The sequence below is a fragment of the Triticum aestivum genome, chromosome 1A (genome assembly GCF_018294505.1).
Source record: "Triticum aestivum cultivar Chinese Spring chromosome 1A, IWGSC CS RefSeq v2.1, whole genome shotgun sequence".
Taxonomy (NCBI): Eukaryota; Viridiplantae; Streptophyta; class Magnoliopsida; order Poales; family Poaceae; genus Triticum; species Triticum aestivum.
The window spans coordinates 523,642,924-523,660,557 of record NC_057794.1 but is presented as its reverse complement, the minus strand read 5'-3'; the positions used below and the strand labels follow the sequence as shown (position 1 = coordinate 523,660,557).

At 48.5% G+C, this 17,634-nt stretch overlaps 1 protein-coding gene across 1 annotated transcript; it reads right to left on the bottom strand.

The window, feature by feature from the left end:
• Positions 1-1,116: 1,116 nt before the first annotated feature.
• LOC123042491 (probable 3-ketoacyl-CoA synthase 20) lies at positions 1,117-10,367 on the bottom strand. The gene is made up of 2 exons (XM_044464959.1): positions 9,654-10,367; positions 1,117-2,066 (listed from the first exon to the last, which is right to left on the bottom strand). Exons 1-2 carry the CDS (start codon positions 10,365-10,367, stop codon positions 1,251-1,253), a joined length of 1,530 nt encoding a protein of 509 aa, XP_044320894.1. The 3' UTR covers positions 1,117-1,250.
• Between the last annotated feature and the right edge of the window lie 7,267 nt (positions 10,368-17,634).

Below are 17,634 nucleotides of genomic sequence, written 5' to 3'. Positions count from 1 at the left end.
GCTAATAGCATATTTTAAGGGGCCATGCTATTTTTTCATAGCACGTCATTTTTGACATTGTCATCAATAGTTGACTTTAGACAAATGTTTTTAATATAAAATAAAAATAGAAGGAAATTTGAGTGCAATAAATAAAGCTGTTTTTTAGTTCATTTATAGGGAATGGTTATAATTAACCGTTGGATTAATAAAGCTACCTCGATCGCCTCATTTGGGCGACATGTGTCTCATGGGTCCCCGCGCACGGCAACCCCTTCTTCCTCAACCTCTCGAGTACGCCAGTTCTTCTCCCAAATCCATTATCGCTGATTCCTACCTATGCAACCCTCAGTCTAGACACCCTTCTGTCTCACCTCCTTGCACGGATCTTGTCATCACCTTGCCTGCCGCCCTCTTACGCAGCATAGCGACACGCGCTTTGTTGCCATGGCTCCCAAGTTGTCAACACTTTGAGTTTCGAGGACGGTGACTAAGGGTGCCACCATGAGGGGTGTCAGAGTGCTGCAAAGGGGCAGTGCACAAACGTTTTGAGGCGATGCCACCACCTGTCGTGGCGCTGCAAGGGCGTCAACAACACTGGTGTGTGGCTCGATGTTGCATGAAGTGAGCTTCTGCAATGGACGGTAGACTGCTGCAAGGACCCATCACAACATCCCCTATGTTGCGAACCACTGCAACAACCCCTATGTTGCAAACCCATGTTGTGAAGGGGCGCCATCATGCTGTGAAATGGTGTCGCGGAGGCAAATCGGTTGATGCATGAGGGTACGTTGTGGTGGCAACATGGCTCGTGTTTCAAAGTTCTGGTTGCAAACGTCCGAGTGTAATGTGGGTCATATGTTTTAAGCCTTTGGACGCAAATATGGCTGATGTTGCAAATCACTCGTCTTGCAAATCTTCAAGTGCAACATAAGTCACACTGCAAATCTCACATCCCATAGCAACATTGGACACGTTGCAAACACTCAGTAAGGTGGGTTTCCAACTTGGTTGATCTTAGCAATAGATCAGTCGGCCGACCGGCAATCACCTTCATTTATTTGTTATATATTGTAGTCTTTGTAGATACATAGCACGTCCCACAAGACTCATGTACCCAACACGACACGGCCCAGTACAACGTCGGTTTAAAACTCATTGCATGCGTCAATACTGACTCGAACACGAACTAATATAAAGAGGGCATCGAACCAATGAGGTCATTGCTAACACGTGCACGACGCTTCGTTTATTTTGACGCGGCGCGGAAACTATGCGGCAGGTACACACAAGGCCTCGTCGTCGAGCAACATCACCTTGGGCACATGGATTGGAAGAACGTCGACGTCCTGTGCCCAGGGGTTGCTCTCTTTGGCGTCGCCGGAGCCCTCAACCGTCCTAAGCGCCTTCCACACGGCGCTGTTGCACTTGAACCCCGAGCCGAATGCGATCTGCCACACACGGTCTCCCCTCCTGATCCTGCCCTTGGCCTCGCAGTAGGCGAGCTCGTACCACAGCGAGCTGCTCGACGTGTTGCCGAACCTGTAGAGTGTCATCCTCGAGGGCTCCATGTCCCACGCGCTCAGCCTCAGGCTTCTCTCCAGCTCGTCCAGCACGCTGCGCCCCCCTGCGTGGATGCAAAAGTGTTGCACCGAAGACGTGCAGTTAGGGATGTACGGCCTCGCCTTGGTGCGGAACACCCGCTTGAGCACGACGGCGCAGAGGAACCGGAGCTGCTCGCTCAGCAGTAGGATGTGGGGGCTAAGGGTGGTGATGTTGGTGCGGAGCGCCTCGGTGGCCACGGACATGAGATCCTTGGAGAGGGACACGCCCAGGTGCCCGGCGTCGTCCTCCTCTTGCATCACGCAAGCGTAGCTCTGGTCGCTGGCGCCGCGGTGCGTGCGCGCCGTGTGGATCAGCTGGTACTTGGCGCGCCGCCACTCGCTGCGACGGTTTGACAGAAGAATCGCCGCGCCACCCTTCCGGAACAGCATGTTGGGCGCCAGCATGGACCGGTTATTGCCCATATACCAGTTTAGGGTGGTATTCTCTGTGCTCACGACTAATGCGTATGTGTCCAAGTGTACCTGCAGGTTAACGATCGAGTCAGCACAACACATTGCACGTCGACATTTTTCTATTGAAAAGAAGAAAAGCCCATCGGCCTCTGGATGGAATGATGCACATCGACCTAGCACCTGAACATCAACATACACATTAATCAATCACATATTTATCCCTATTTCTATATTTTTAGTTATGTTTGTTTCCTACTGTTAGACTATGTATAGCTTCTGTACTTATGTACGTATTGTAACACAACCATTATATATAATGAGATAAGCCACCCCTAGAGGGTTGTGCTGGTTCCTCAAAACTTATTGTCTTACATGGTATCACGCTAGGTTACGATCGCTTCCGCTTCTAAACCGTAATACCCGCACCGCCGCCGCAGCCGCCGCCGCCTTCACGGCAGCCGCCGCCTTCACAGCCGCCGCGCCACCGATCGCGCCGCCGCCATGTCGAGCGCCGCCACCACCGGTTCCACTGCTGCGGGCTTCCTCCCGGCCTCTCTTGCGGCTCTGCTCAACCTCCCGCTCGATGCCGTCTCCGTTCCGGCTCCGATTGGGACAAGGAGCATCGGCTCCGTCTTCTCCACGCCGCCGGCGCCCTCGCTTGGGCGTGACCTCGTAGTCCACACCGCGGCGCCGCCGTCCGCTGCGGACTCCGCAGGCGTCGTCCCGCCGCTCCTGCCGCAAGCGGATCACACCGCCCCGCTAGCGGGGTTGGCGGCGTCCGCCCCGGCCGCCAGCCTTGCGGCGTCCGAACCGGCCGCGAGCTTTGCGGCGCCCGCCCTGGCTGCGGTCCCGCCTCCTCCCGCATCGGCTTCGGTGCCTCTGGCTGCCTCCATGGTGTTTGCACCCCAGGCAGCCTCCTCGATGGGATCGTCTTCGCCGCCGCCGTTTCACTTCGGTCATCTCATCACCATCAAGCTCTCCGCCGACAACTACATCTTCTGGCGTGCGCAGGTTCTCCCGCTCTTGGGGAGTCACTACCTGCTAGGCTACGTCGACGGATCGCTTCCCTGCCCACCCGCGTTGGTAGACAGCGTGCACGGTCCGGTCTACAATCCGGCCCATCGCGTCTGGACGGGGCAGGACCAGGCGAACCTCTCCTCCATCCAGGGGTCGCTCTCGCCGGCAGTTGCCGGCCTTGTTGTCTTCGCGAAGACGTCTCATGAGGCCTGGACCATCCTTGAGCGCACCTTTGCAGCGCAGTCCCAGGCTCGTGTCTCTGCACTCCGTCGTCAGCTTGGAGAGTGTCAGAAGCTTGACTCCACTGCCACTGAGTTCTACAACAAGGTCAAGGGCCTCGCCGACACATTGGCCTCCATTGGACAGCCCCTCACCGACTCCGAGTTCAACTCGTTTATTGTCAATGGTCTTGATGAGGAGTATGATGCCTTAGTCGAGATCATCAACGAGCGGGGCAACTCGACACCCATGCTGGCACACGAGGTTTTCTCTCGGCTCCTTCTCACTGAGCAACGGGTCGAGACTCGCCGCACCAGGGGCACTGGCTCCCTCTCGGCCAACGCCGCCACCAAGGGTGGCCGCTCTTCTTCATCACCCCGGTCTCCCTTGGGGCTGCCACCGTCGCCCGCCTCGGCCCCCCCACCTACTGCGATCTTACCGGGGGCTGGCGGTCCACGTGTGTGTCAGCTTTGTGGCCGCGATGGGCACTGGGCCTCCAAGTGTCATAAGCGCTTCCAGCGAAGCTTCCTTGGTCTTGGCAATGACGGCAAAGATACACGCAACAATGCCCGTCAGGTCGCCATGGCTGATCGTCCCGCGCCGCAGAAGCAACAGGGACACACTCAGTCCTACTCCATCGATCCACACTGGTACATGGACTTTGGGGCGACAGAGCATCTGACCAGCGAGATGGGGAAGCTTCACACTCGTGAACCCTATCATGGCTCCGACAAGATCCACACCGCCAATGGAGCAGGTATGCACATTCTCATATTGGTCAAGCATCTCTTCTCACTAGACATGCCAATAGGAATCTTCAGCTTCGCAATGTTCTTCGAGTTCCATCTGTGACCCGTAATCTTCTTTCAGTTCCTAAACTCACACGTGATAATAATGTGCTTTGTGAATTTCACCCTTTTGATCTTTTTATTAAGGATCGGGGCACGAGGGACATTCTTCTTAGTGGGCGGTTGTGCCAGGGCCTCTACCGTCTGGAGCATCATGGCGTCGCTCGCGTTTTCAGTGGAGTTCGGGTCTCTCCGTCACAGTGGCATGCTCGTCTTGGTCACCCGGCCACACCTATTGTCCGTCATATTTTGCGTCGTCATGAGCTTCCTAGTTTGTCTAGTAATAAAGATGTAGCAGTGTGTGATGCTTGTCAGCAGGGGAAGAGTCATCAACTTCCTTTTTCGGAGTCCAGTCGTGAGGTGAAACATCCTTTAGAACTTGTGTTTTCAGATGTATGGGGTCCTGCTCAGACTTCTGTCAGTGGTCATAATTACTATATCAGTTTCGTTGATGCTTATAGTCGCTTTACCTGGCTTTACCTTATTAAACGCAAATCTGATGTGTTTGATATTTTTGTTCAGTTTCAAAAACATGTTGAACGTCTTCTCAAGCACAAAATTGTTCATGTCCAGTCGGATTGGGGGGGCGAGTATCGCAACCTCAACTCTTTCTTTCAGTCGCTTGGGATAGCTCATCGTTTAGCATGTCCACATACACATCAACAGAATGGTTCAGTCGAACGTAAGCATCGTCATATTGTTGAAGCTGGTCTTACTCTTTTGGCCCATGCATCTGTTCCGTTTCGGTTTTGGAGTGATGCTTTCACCACTGCATGCTTTCTCATCAACCGTACTCCTACTCGTGTTTTAAACATGAAGACTTCCATTGAGGTTCTCCTTAATGAACAACCTGATTATACCTTTCTCAAGGTATTTGGGTGTGCTTGCTGGCCGCATCTTCGTCCATATAACAAGCGCAAGCTTGAGTTTCGTTCTAAGAAGTGTGTTTTTCTTGGCTATAGCTCTCTTCATAAAGGTTACAAATGTCTTCATGTTCCCACTAATCGTGTCTATATATCTCGGGACGTCGTGTTTGATGAGCATGTTTTTCCCTTTGCCAACCTTCCTGTGTCTACTGTCGAACCACCATCCCTGCATTCATCCTCTGTTGCTTCTGACCAATTTGATGATGTTGCATACTCTCCTTTGCTGTTACCTAACCATGGTGCAGGAACCGGACGTGGAGCTCGTTTGGAGCTGTTGGAGGATTCACCATCATCATCGTCGTCTTCTGGTGGGCACGTCGATCACCCTATGTTGCATGGCGTCGATTCGCGTGCTCATGCATGGTCACCCGACGAGCCCGTCGCGCCGAGCATCTCCACTGCTCGGTCCGCTACGCCAGCGATCGCCGAGTTTCCAGCGGCTCGGCCTTTTTCGCCAGCGGCCGCCGAGTCGCCCGCGGCTCGACCCGTCACGCCGTCTTCGCCTGCGGCTCGGCCCGTCACGCCGTCTTCGCCCGCGGCTCGGGTCCTCACGTCGCCTTCATCCGCGGATCGGCCCGCGACACCAGCCGCGCCACGGCCCACTATGTCGAGCTCGCCAACGGCCCGGTCTGTGATGCCGGAGTCGCCAGCTGCTTCGTCTGCTCTGCCGGTTTCGCCGGTGGGCCGGCCTTCTTCGTCGACCGAGTCCGAGGCTACCGTGACTGGCTCCTCGTCACCGGCTGACTCGTCAACGTCGCCGTCCTCCAGCCCGTTGCAGGCTGCTCCGTCGACCTCGGTGGTTCCTGTGTCCCGACCACATACACGCAGTCGCAGTGGCATTTTCAAACCTAAGGAACGTAAGGATGGTACGGTTGCTTGGTTGGCTGCTTGTTTGGCTGCTGCTGTTGCGGATCCATCTTCTGAGCCTCGCTCATATCAGGCTGCCCTGCGCATTCCACATTGGCGAGAGGCTATGGAGCAGGAGTTTCATGCTCTTCTTCGTAACAAGACATGGACTCTCGTTCCTCCACCACCACGGGTAAATGTTATTGACTCAAAATGGGAATTCAAAGTGAAGAAGCATTCGGATGGATCTATTGAGCGTTACAAAGCGCGACTTGTTGCTCGCGGTTTCGGCAGCGTCATGGTCTTGACTATGAGGACACCTTCAGTCCTGTCGTCAAGCCTACCACTATTCGGCTTCTTCTCTCCATTGTGTTTCTCGTGGTTGGTCACTTCGTCAACTTGATGTGCAGAATGCTTTTCTACATGGATTTTTGGAGGAAGAGGTTTATATGAAACAGCCGCCTGGTTTCTCTGATCCTGATCGTCCTGACTATATATGTCATCTTTCCAAAGCACTATATGGTTTGAAGCAAGCTCCTCGTGTCTGGCATGCCCGCCTTGCCTCTGCCCTTCGTGCTCATGGGTTTGTGCCGTCCACTGCTGACACTTCATTATTTCTTCTACAGAAGCCAGAAGTCACTATGTACCTTTTGGTATATGTCGATGATATTATCCTTGTCAGCTCTTCTCAGTATGTTGCTAATGCTCTTGTCTGCTCTCTTGGTGCTGATTTTGCGGTCAAAGATCTTGGGAATCTTCACTACTTTCTTGGAGTTGAGGTCACTTCTCGTGCTACTGGTCTTGTCCTTACGCAGAAGAAGTACTCCTTAGAGTTGTTACAAAGAGCTGGCATGCTGAAGTGCAAACCGACCACCACACCCATGTCGTCTACCGACAAGATAACAGCTGTTGATGGTGAGCTTTTGTCTCCTGCGGATGCCACAGAGTACAGGAGCATTGTTGGTAGACTTCAGTACTTGACGATCACGAGACCAGATATCTCTTATGCTGTTAACAGGGTTTGTCAGTATCTTCAGGCTCCCAGAGATACTCATTGGGCTGCTGTTAAACGCATTCTTCGTTATGTTCAGTTCACCCTGACATTTGGTATGCATATTCGGCCGACTTCCTCTCGGGTCCTTTCGGCCTTCTCTGATGCAGATTGGGCTGGTAGCCCAGATGACAGGCGATCCACGGGGGGTTATGCAGTATTCTTTGGCTCTAATTTGATCGCCTGGAGTGCTCGGAAACAGGCTACTGTGTCACGTAGCAGTACTGAAGCTGAGTACAAGGCTGTGGCTAATGCTACTGCAGAGATTATTTGGGTGCAGTCTTTGCTTCAGGAGTTGGGTTTGTCTCAACTACAGCCTCCTATTCTTTGGTGTGATAACATCGGTGCTACATACCTTTCTGCAAATCCAGTATTTCATGCCCGAACGAAACACATTGAAGTTGACTATCATTTTGTACGGGAACGTGTATCGCAGAAGCAACTCCAGATCAAGTTTATCTCATCTAAGGATCAACTTGCAGACATCTTCACTAAGCCTTTACCGCTGCCACAGTTTGAGGCTTGTAGGCGCAATCTTACCCTTCTCAGTTCTTTAGAAAGTGGCTAAGATTGAGGGAGGATGTTAGACTATGTATAGCTTCTGTACTTATGTACGTATTGTAACACAACCATTATATATAATGAGATAAGCCACCCCTAGAGGGTTGTACTGGTTCCCCAAAACTTATTGTCTTACACCTACACACTTATTCATACTATATAAAGGTACCACGTGGTAAGCCTGCTCAACCATCTTCACCAATTATATAGCTATGTATTTAATCGGACGATATTCGGCCAACAAAGAAGAAGAAAATACTCCGAAACACCGCATTCCCTAGTGCGCCAACTATGATTTTACTCCACATTGGATTTCTTCTTGTGTAGAACCGATTTAACGAGGAGAGAGCAAGTATTATTGTCACTTCACCCAAAGCACAAGCTCCAAATGTGGGATGGAATAGCAACCTTATACATTCTCCCACGTCCTATTGGCCAAAGTAAATACACTGTATTAAAGTATTGTATGATGAGTTGTTAGTAGATGACACTCCTATTTTTGTCAACAAGCTCACATACAAATTATTGAAGATGCTCTTATTATGCTTACTTTCAGGACTCCCTTGTGCATTGGTGGGATAGAAGAACCGACATGCGAAACCCCGGCAGATGAGCGATGGCCTCCCTCATCATGCTTGTCTCTTGGACTCTTTGGAATGAGAGAAACGCCTGGGTGTTTTTCCACAAGAGTGTGTCACCTCCTATTCTTCTCCAAAATGTCATGTTCGAGGCCAACCTATGGGTTACGGCGGCTACTAAGAGACTAGGGCGCATTGTTGTACGAGAGTAATTGCCATACCATTTTGTTAGGGTCACTTGTAAACTGTCAAACTCTTTTCTCCTCTTATTTAATGGATGAAGTAAATCTTTTGCCTCTGTTTTAAATAAAAAAAATAGCAAGAAACCATATGTCAAGAAACTATATGATTATTTTGGTCTAAAAGTCAGATCTCCTACCGGTATTATTTTTACCGTTTGCTCATTCTTGTTGCACTGGTCAGGGTTACTCAAAGGCGTCGACAAGGAAAATCTTAACAATGGAGTGCAGATGCTGATGAAAGAAACCACTTGTTAGAAGGGATGGAGAGAAATGATTGGTGTAATGCGTTGGATGTATTATTGAGCCTCGAGAGCGAGTATATATTGAATACAAGGCTTGGAGGAAAAGAAGTCTCTCCTGGAGATAAGGTAGGAGATGAATTACAGATCCTAAACTACCAAATACATGTAACCCAAATATATCTCTAACACCGCTCGTCTGGCATCACTTCTGGTCCCAGCTGATGATGGAAGTGCGGATTCTTAGGCGACAGCTAAATCTTCCTTGAGGAAGCCTCGGGTGTTGGAGATGATTCTGCAATCTTCTAGTTTACCTTTGCTACTTATTCAGCCTGTCGGATATGTAATATACTCAAAGTCATGGGAGTTAGGTGGCTTTAAAATTTGATCATAACTTTTGGTAGTAGCAGGTTTTAGTCATGTAGCTAGAGTTTCGATGGCGAGCTCTCTGCAACAGGTGTCCTGCTAGTGCTCCAACTCGCTTATCCGTCCTCTTCCCTTAGCCAGTGTTTACTTTGATGTGGAACAGATATTGTATTTCCATTATGTGATTATAATGAAAAAGGGGATAGCCCGGTGGGAGAAAAAATATGCCAAAAACCTGAACTAAAAAAGAAATTAATGTAGAAACCAACGAGAGAGGACGGTTAGACAGCGAACGAGACAACTAATGATAATGACAATTATTGTAGTGAACGTTGATTTATTTTCTTATTAGTTGGCCAGGTTTCTTGTGGTGGAAACCGTTCATCCGAGCTCAAGTCCTAGACTTGGTATGTTTGCTTGTATTTTTCTGAATTTATTTGATATTTTAACGGTTTTATCTTCCGATGGTAAGCGACATGGCCGTTAACAATGAAACTCTTTGTGATGACTTTGTCAATCTTAAGACCTAGCGACTCATCCTCTCGATTTGTCGAAGGTGTTCATACGTATCAGTGAGTGCATACGTTTGTGCTGTGTTTGAAGAGAAATGTTGATTTTTTTCAGTGGAAATCGGAGGAAACCCTTTCGTTCTTAAAAAGAAGAAGAGAAAAACGGATTGTAACTGGTGGACCTCGTGGAAAAGTTGCTTCGTGGAGGCCCGGAGGTAACATCCAAGATGTATTGGAACAGTACTCATATATACCTGAAGCAGGCGTCTGGCGAGGTCAATAGCGATAATGCCGGCGCTGCAGCCCATTCCGCTAAGGTTGTGGGTGACGACGTCGTTGCGCAAGGAGTACCGGTTCACGACAAGCGAGGTGAAGGACGGCGTCGGGCTGTGGAGGCTGCAGTTCACGATGACCACACCGATGTCGAACGGCCGCACGCGGGTCTTGGTCAGCAGCTCGTCGATCACGCCGAAAACGACGGCATGGGACTCCTCATCCGCCGAGCGGAGGCGTATGTCCACCGGCACCTTGATGACCGACGCCGGGAAGTGCGTCGCGTCGCCGAGCCCTGACCGCTCCAGGATCCTCCTCTGGAAAGCCATGCTCTCCGTGTTGAACGCACCAGCTAGTCCATGGTGCCGCGTGGTCTTGGCGCGGCTCGTCTCGTGCGCCGGCGCAGGCTTGTACCCGGCGAAGTCCACCAGGTACACCGCCCGCGACCAGGACATGGCGTAGGCGCACGCCGCCGCCACCGCACAGGCCGCCAATGACACGGCCGTGATGTCATGCGCGTCGTGTAAAAGGCCGTGAATTGATCGCTGGGACAGCATGGCCATTGCCGCCGGTGAAGACACGGCAAGGAGCATTGTGACGGGGAGGAGACGAGGCAGTTGGCCGACGAGACGGCGGTACAAGAGCTTGCCGTGCTTTCTCATCCCACTGTTTACAGCCTCGAGCTCATTGTCCATTATTGTATGCATGCGTGGTGAAACTAACTACGTTTGTTGAAAAACCGGGAGCTGTGCGCACTTTGCAGCGCGGCGCGCACCAATTTATATGATCAGAGGAGCGGAGGGAGATAGATGCCGCATGGCATGTTCCCGTGCACGCACCAAAGCGGACAAAACAGGTGACAAACATGCAAGCATTCATCACAGAGCATTTTCTTCAACGAGAGACAAGTTGAGTGCATGCATGAGCAGCTTCTGTACATGCATGCACCCATGGTTTGTGTACACATGGAGGTACGTTTGGGTCATTGTTGACATGTGCACGGATACTCCCTGCTTGTCCGTTCCTCCTACTCTTTTTTTTCTCTTATACAAACTCATTTTTTGCACTTGACATAGAAGTAAATTAAAGATGTTACAAAACACCCAGAATTCAAATGTAAATGTAAATGCTACAATTCAAATTTAAGTTTCCAAATTACTAGTTCAAATTTAAACTTATTTTATCCGGCCGCACACGCTCTGTTGGTTTCCATAATCCAATGGAACACCCACAAATGCTCAACGAGATCATTGAGAAGTTGTGTATGGGTTTCTCGACTACGAATCCTCGATGGATCTTGAGAAAATTCTCAAACACAGCAGCTACTTGTTGTGGGAGGTTAGTATCACACATGTGGTTAAAATCAACATTACAAACACCATCCCCTTGTCTTTCACAATCATATTGTACATAATCATACATGTCATCATCACCTCCCATAGTATCTGGGGATCCCACTATTTAGCGGGTCCGCGACAATTGCAGAACGCGTTAAGAGCACTTCAAATGCCATCTCCACATCCTTACTAACACCGCCTTGCATTTGGGTAAAGTGAGATTTCTTGTTAATATTGAATGGGAGATGATTTTAACAAACGTCGCCGCGGAGGATAGGTGTCATAGGTAAGCTAAGTATAGCTACATTCCGGAGCCATGAACTCACAAAGCCTTGCAAACAATGGATACCGATGGAGCACCCTGATGTATTTGTGAGACCCTAGCATTCCTAAGAATGAGTGTCAAATAATGATGTCGTCAAGAGGGAAACGGCACCAAAATGCCGCCATCATTCGACCCCACTGGGTGCAGGCTTTCTCCGGAGCTCCCCTGGATAGAGGAAAGCAGAGCAACCCGACAACACATTCAAGCCGCACCACACCTACAAATTTGGTTGGCTTTGGCCACGGCCGGAGACCGGACATCACCCTGCTTTGCTCTCTTTTAGGCTTGATCAAGGGTCTCTCCAAGCGACAGATTTTACACAACTACACGTTCCTTTTTCTTCTCTTCACAAAGAATAAATAATACTATGCAAATTTCATACAAAGAAGAGAAAGTTCTCTGCTTGTGTAATATGATTTTGCCGAACTTGTGGTGGTGCCAATAACTGAAGCACGTGATGTCAATTTAAAATTTTGATGACAAACACATGTGTGTTTACAAATTTTATGTATCAAAATAGCGGATAGTGGCATCCCTCAAGGAGTCAGGTCTACTTTATGTTTCTTTCCAATTTTATTCTGGATTTGATAAGAACCGTTTTACTTTCTTCATAAATAATTGACAAAATAACGCTTTTATATACCCTACTCATTTTATTATAACAAGTCTTGTACGGGAATGCTTTTTTGCAAAAATAAGAGTTTCGCCAAAATGTTGAACGTGACTTCGCCCCTGTTACATACTGAGGGTCCGAAGGAGAAGCCATGTGTGGGTGGTTGGATAAGCACTCGTAATCCTATTCCTACAAAAAAAAAGGATAAGCACTCTAATCCATCAGTTCCACAAATTGTGCACTGGTTTTCTCAAAAAATAATCAGATTATAAACTTTGATCAAACTTAAAGAGAAAAATAACTATTTGAAATACCGAATATATACCAAATGAAAACATATTCATGATAAATTAATGGCATTGATTTGGTATTGTAGTTGTCGATTTTTTGTTGGTAGAGTTTACCAAGTTTGTCTTTGTAAAATCGAATATGCACTATGTTTTAAAACGAATGGAGTTTTCCGCCAAAAAAATAACAAAAGGAGTTGCTAATGGAGGAGCTTGAAACTAAAGGTAATAAAATCAGCACCTGCACGGCTCTGTCTACATATGCTTCAGTGCTTGCCTCCGGTTTCGCTTGGGTTTCTTCACGTGTGATTGACATCTGCAGCGTGATCATCAAAAAGCAATCCAGCGGGTGGATCTTATCCCTGATAACAAGAGAGAGAGAGAGAGAGAGAGAGCATCCTCCAACGGCGAATTTTTTGGTAGGCGATAGTATCTGAGAGCATTTACACCTGTGCGCCTTATACTCATCTCAAACCTCCGCGCGGACGGCCTTGTTATTGACCAGTCAAAAATATCCAGCAGGGCACCTCATACCAGGCCTAAACTCCCGTGCTGACAAGCATTTCTAATATCTAGTCCAAATTTAAAGCGGATATGGAGATCTCGGGCGCACACGCGCGAGTCCATCATGTCGGAGGCTTATATGGCGCGGCATGTCCGCCATGCGATGTAGAGGGCGCGGGAGGCCGCGGCAGCCCTTAGGGCGGACGTCGGCGAGGCGGATTCGCACTCTCCGACGCCGATACAGGTGGCCGACAAACCCGGGTAACATAGCCGCGTCGTGGTGAACGTGTCGATCGGCGACGTGAAGGCGACGGGCTCCTAAGAGGAAGAGTAGAGCATGGGAGACGGTGTCGCCTTGAGTCCCATGAGCTGGTGCATGTCCCATGTCCTATTCTACATCGCCGGCGACCAGAACAACATTTATACTGACGCAGCCAATGCCGGACATGGGCATGACGGAGCCGGATGGGCTCCACTTAAGATTAGATTTCATGTACATGTAATTGTATGAATTTGAGGTTTCGTAATTGAAGTGTCTAATTATAAAAACGTTAATTTAAGATTTGATTGATCACTGTCCACGGCATGCCTAAACGTGTCCATTCGACGCTCTAGGGGGTGGTGTATCCGGCTGTAGATGGTTTAGTGTGCCAAGATGTACAAGTTTTTGTTGTGCTGTCATTACTCGTTACGCTTGCTTGCACTCGAAATGACGGGTGCTAAAATGTGAGCCACGTCCCTTGGGGCACATCCAATAAAATTGGATAAAAAAGTGAGCCACCAATCACTTATCTATGATAATCATGCACACCGAACTTATTTGTCTTATTGTTTTTAGAAGATTTGTCGTATTGTAGAAGATGGGCACGGATCCGGATTAACTGAGCTCGAGCTTATATAAGCTCGAATGAACAGTAAAATTTTAAAAAGAAAAAACAAAAAAATACATTTTTTGGGCAAAAAATTATAATTATTTTAAATACTTGCAAAGTTTCATCAAAGAACGACATTTGTGAAAACAGTGGCAAAAGAAAAAAAATCTATGATCCAAGTATAAAGTTATTTTTGGATCATGTGTGACATGGGCTCATAAAAAAATCAGAATTGTTTGAATTTATTTTCAGATTATACATTTGAGAAGGACACTTTCAAAAGTTATCATTCTTCACTCCTCTTCCTAATCTTTCTCCTCCACGCCAACGGTTGTCATTTTCACGTTCATGTATGAGTAGTTACATATGATAAGAATGCGCACCTTACTTGTTTGTCTTACTGTTGAAGAGGGGCAAAGCTCTTATTCTTCTCTTCTCACTTTTTCTCCTCCACGCCACATATCAGTAGTTATTTGTCTTATGCGGAATATCACATTAAGCAAAATAACACAATGTTTATAATGTATTCCTTTTACCTTCAGTTCATCACCAAAACAATTAGATAACTAGTATCTTGTAATCATTAGTGGCAGTAACATATACAATTTTTTTCCAATTTGTCACTGGGATAGATTATATAATAATGGCCAGTGAAGGACTAATAAATAAAATATCATATATGTGTCTAAATATGCAGCAAAGAACAAAAAAACAAAGAAAGATCCATATATAATCCAAGTGACAATTCATCAGACCGCAACAAACATAAAGAGAATTCTATCAAGTTGACCACAATCATGCTCAGACAATTAGATTGAAAAATACAAACATAGGAAAAACAACAAAGAACGAAACAAAAAAACGCAAGCATCATAGCCAAGAAACAACATGGCTTGAAAAGCACCGATGCCCACAATTAGTTGATGGACGATGACAATCAAAGCACCAGCGCTAAAGAAGTCCCCATGTCCATCGACGACAAAAACGCGGACACCGGATGGTCCTCGCTTGTCCCTCTCCGTCTCTTTGCTCCACCTCATCGCTCATCCATCTTCGTTTCCTTCTTCAAGTGCTTCACAAAACTAAGAAACTACCACGCAACAACACAACGATGTCGCTGGACTCACTTGTCGTGAAGCCACAATGCTATCTGCATGGGTTGTGCCAGCGTGAGGCTCCTGTATCTCTAATGCCTTTTCTCTCTTAAAAGAGATTATCGGCAACTGAAATTTTGGACCTAAAATATAAACAGAAGAGAAAGTGTTACGGCATATCTCTCTCAAGGTAGTTTTGGTGATTGATGACAACATGTTTGCGGACTAATCTTGTACTTTGAATAATTCACAGATTCTCCCCTGGCACGAGACGTCTTCTTCCCCTCAGAGTGTATTTCAAGACAGTGTAGCTCTTTCGTTTCTTTCTCGGCGGACTAGTTGCGTAGAGGGCACCGTACTATCAAGAGGGGGTCTACTGGGGTTTTGCATGGATGGAATCATCACGTACACATCAGCTTCTCACCCTCCGAGCATTTCCTTTCCATTGAAGAGATCTCTCCTCTCTTCCTTGTCCTGTCTGGGTCAAAGCGGTAGTACCGCGCACCCAGCGGTAGTACCACTGAGGAGCCAAGCGGCAGTACCGCTCCGTAGCGGTAGTACCGCCCGTGGCTCCACAGCAGTAGTACCGCTGGGGGCCTGGCACCTCCGCCTTGTCCTCAGCATCTTTGAGAGATTCCTTCTCTCTCGCGCGCGCCCCAGCGATAGTACCGCACTGCCTGCGGTACTACGGCCGAAGGGTCACAAGCGGCAGTACCGCTCCACAGCGGTACTACCGCCCTTGACCCCACTGACGTAGTACCGCTGGGCAGTCTGGCTCCTACCGCCTCGATTCGAGAGGTCTTTTTCTCGTGTCGGGTTTTGCGACACTAGTCACGGTTGTAGTAGCGGTAGTACCGTTCCAGGAACGGTAGTACCGCCTTACCACCGCGGTAGTACCGCATTTGGGTCCGTTCCCTACTAGTCTCCTCAGCGCGGCAGTACCGCTGGCTGGCGCGGCAGTACCGTTGTCCTGGCGGTAGTACCGCCCCCTCTCAGCGGTAGTACCGCCCTGTGCGGGGCTGGTTGGTGGGGGCAACGGGATTGTTGCCCCCACTATAAAAGGGAGTCCCCTTCTTCCTTCTCACCCACCTCTTCCTCCCCCAAGCTCCATTTATTGCTCAAGCTCCATTAAATACTCCAAGCTCCATTTTCGCCCGATCTATCTCTCTAGCCTATCAAACTTGTTGATTTGCTAGAAGGCCCCAATCTACACTTCCACCAAGGGATTTTCGATTCCCCCACTCATCCCTAGCGGATCTTATTACTCTTGGGTGTTTGAGCACCCTAGACGGTTGAGGTCACCTCGGAGCCATATTCCATTATGGTGAAGCTTTGTGGTCTTGTTGGAAGCCTCCGATTAAGTTGTGGAGATTGCCCCAACCTTGTTTGTAAAGGTTCGGTCGCCGCCTTCAAGGGCACCAATAGTGGAATCACGGCATCTCGCATTGTGTGAGGGCATGAGGATAATACGGTGGCCCTAGTGGCTTCTTGGGGAGCATTGTGCCTCCACACCGCTCCAACGGAGACGTACTTCCCCTCAAAAGGAAGGAACTTCGGTAACACATCCTCGTCTTCACCGGATCCACTCTTGGTTATCTCTTACCTTTACTTGTGCAAACTCTTTAGTGTTTCTTCCCTAGCTTGCTTGTATGCTTGTTGTTATTGCATCATATAGGTTGCTCACCTAGTTGCACATCTAGACAACCTACTTTGATGCAAAGTTTAATTTGATAAAGAAAAGCTAAAAATTGATAGTTGCCTATTCACCCCCCCTCTAGTCAACCATATCGATCCTTTCAATAGGTATCAGAGCCTCGTCTCTTTATTAAGGACTTTACCGTCCAAAGAGTATGGTTGATACCGTAGACGGTAGGAGGAACACTCCGGTGTGAATCCGATCTCATCTACGGGAGATGGGGGAACTTCGGTCTCTCGTGAGGAGTTCAATGTGGCCTTGGAGACATTGAAAACCTCCATGACGACCGAAGTTGAAAGCATGTTACTAAATTTCTTGAGGGGCTTAAACTATCCACCGCACCGTTGAAAGTGGGTGATCCCGCCAACAAGGTGACGGATGCTATCCCCGATAAGGGGGAAGCCAGTAGTGAAAAGGCTCCTTTTTCTAGTGGCAAGAATGGCACCGGCATCTTTGCCCATGTGGAACCACCACTTGTTTATGGTGGACCGGTTCCTTCCACTCATTTGAATCATGCCGGTCCTCCCCCTAAGATTGTGAAAAATGAGGATTTTGATTCTTGGGTTTACCGCTTTAAACGTTATTTAAATCATGTGAACACTAACCTTTGGAGAATCATTGAAGAAGGTTTCTATCCACTGATCCAAGCAACTTCACTCCTCGAGAAGCCGCGGACAATCAATTCAATGAGAATGCTCTCTTCATCATTCAAGATACAATTCCACCCGAAGACCTACCTCATCTTCGTCCCTTCGCCTTGGCCAAAGATGCATGGCATTGTGTCGTGTCTCTCTACCGGGGAAGCGCAAGCATTCAACGCTCCAACTATGAAGTGGTACAAGATGAGGCCGATGAGTTTGCAATGAAGGAAGATGAAGAACCTCGTGAGCTTTATCGGAGAGTAACCAAACTCGCGGTCTCACTACGAGATCACGGGAGCAAGGACACGGATGACAATTGGATCAAGCGCAAATTCCTCAAGGCAATGATGCCCTACCACAAGGCCATGTCCTCCGTCATTCGTCAAAGACCGGACTTCCACACTTTGACCTCAAGCGAAGTGTTGGATGAGTTTGTGGCCATGAACATTTTGGACAAGACCGCCGACAATGCGGTGCTCCGTTCTCAACGGGCAAAGAAGCCTAACCTTGCATTGAAGGCCAAGCTCACCGTGGAAGAAGAAGAAGAGGAAGAAGAGGAGAGCAACCCCGAAGATACGAAGTATGCATATCAT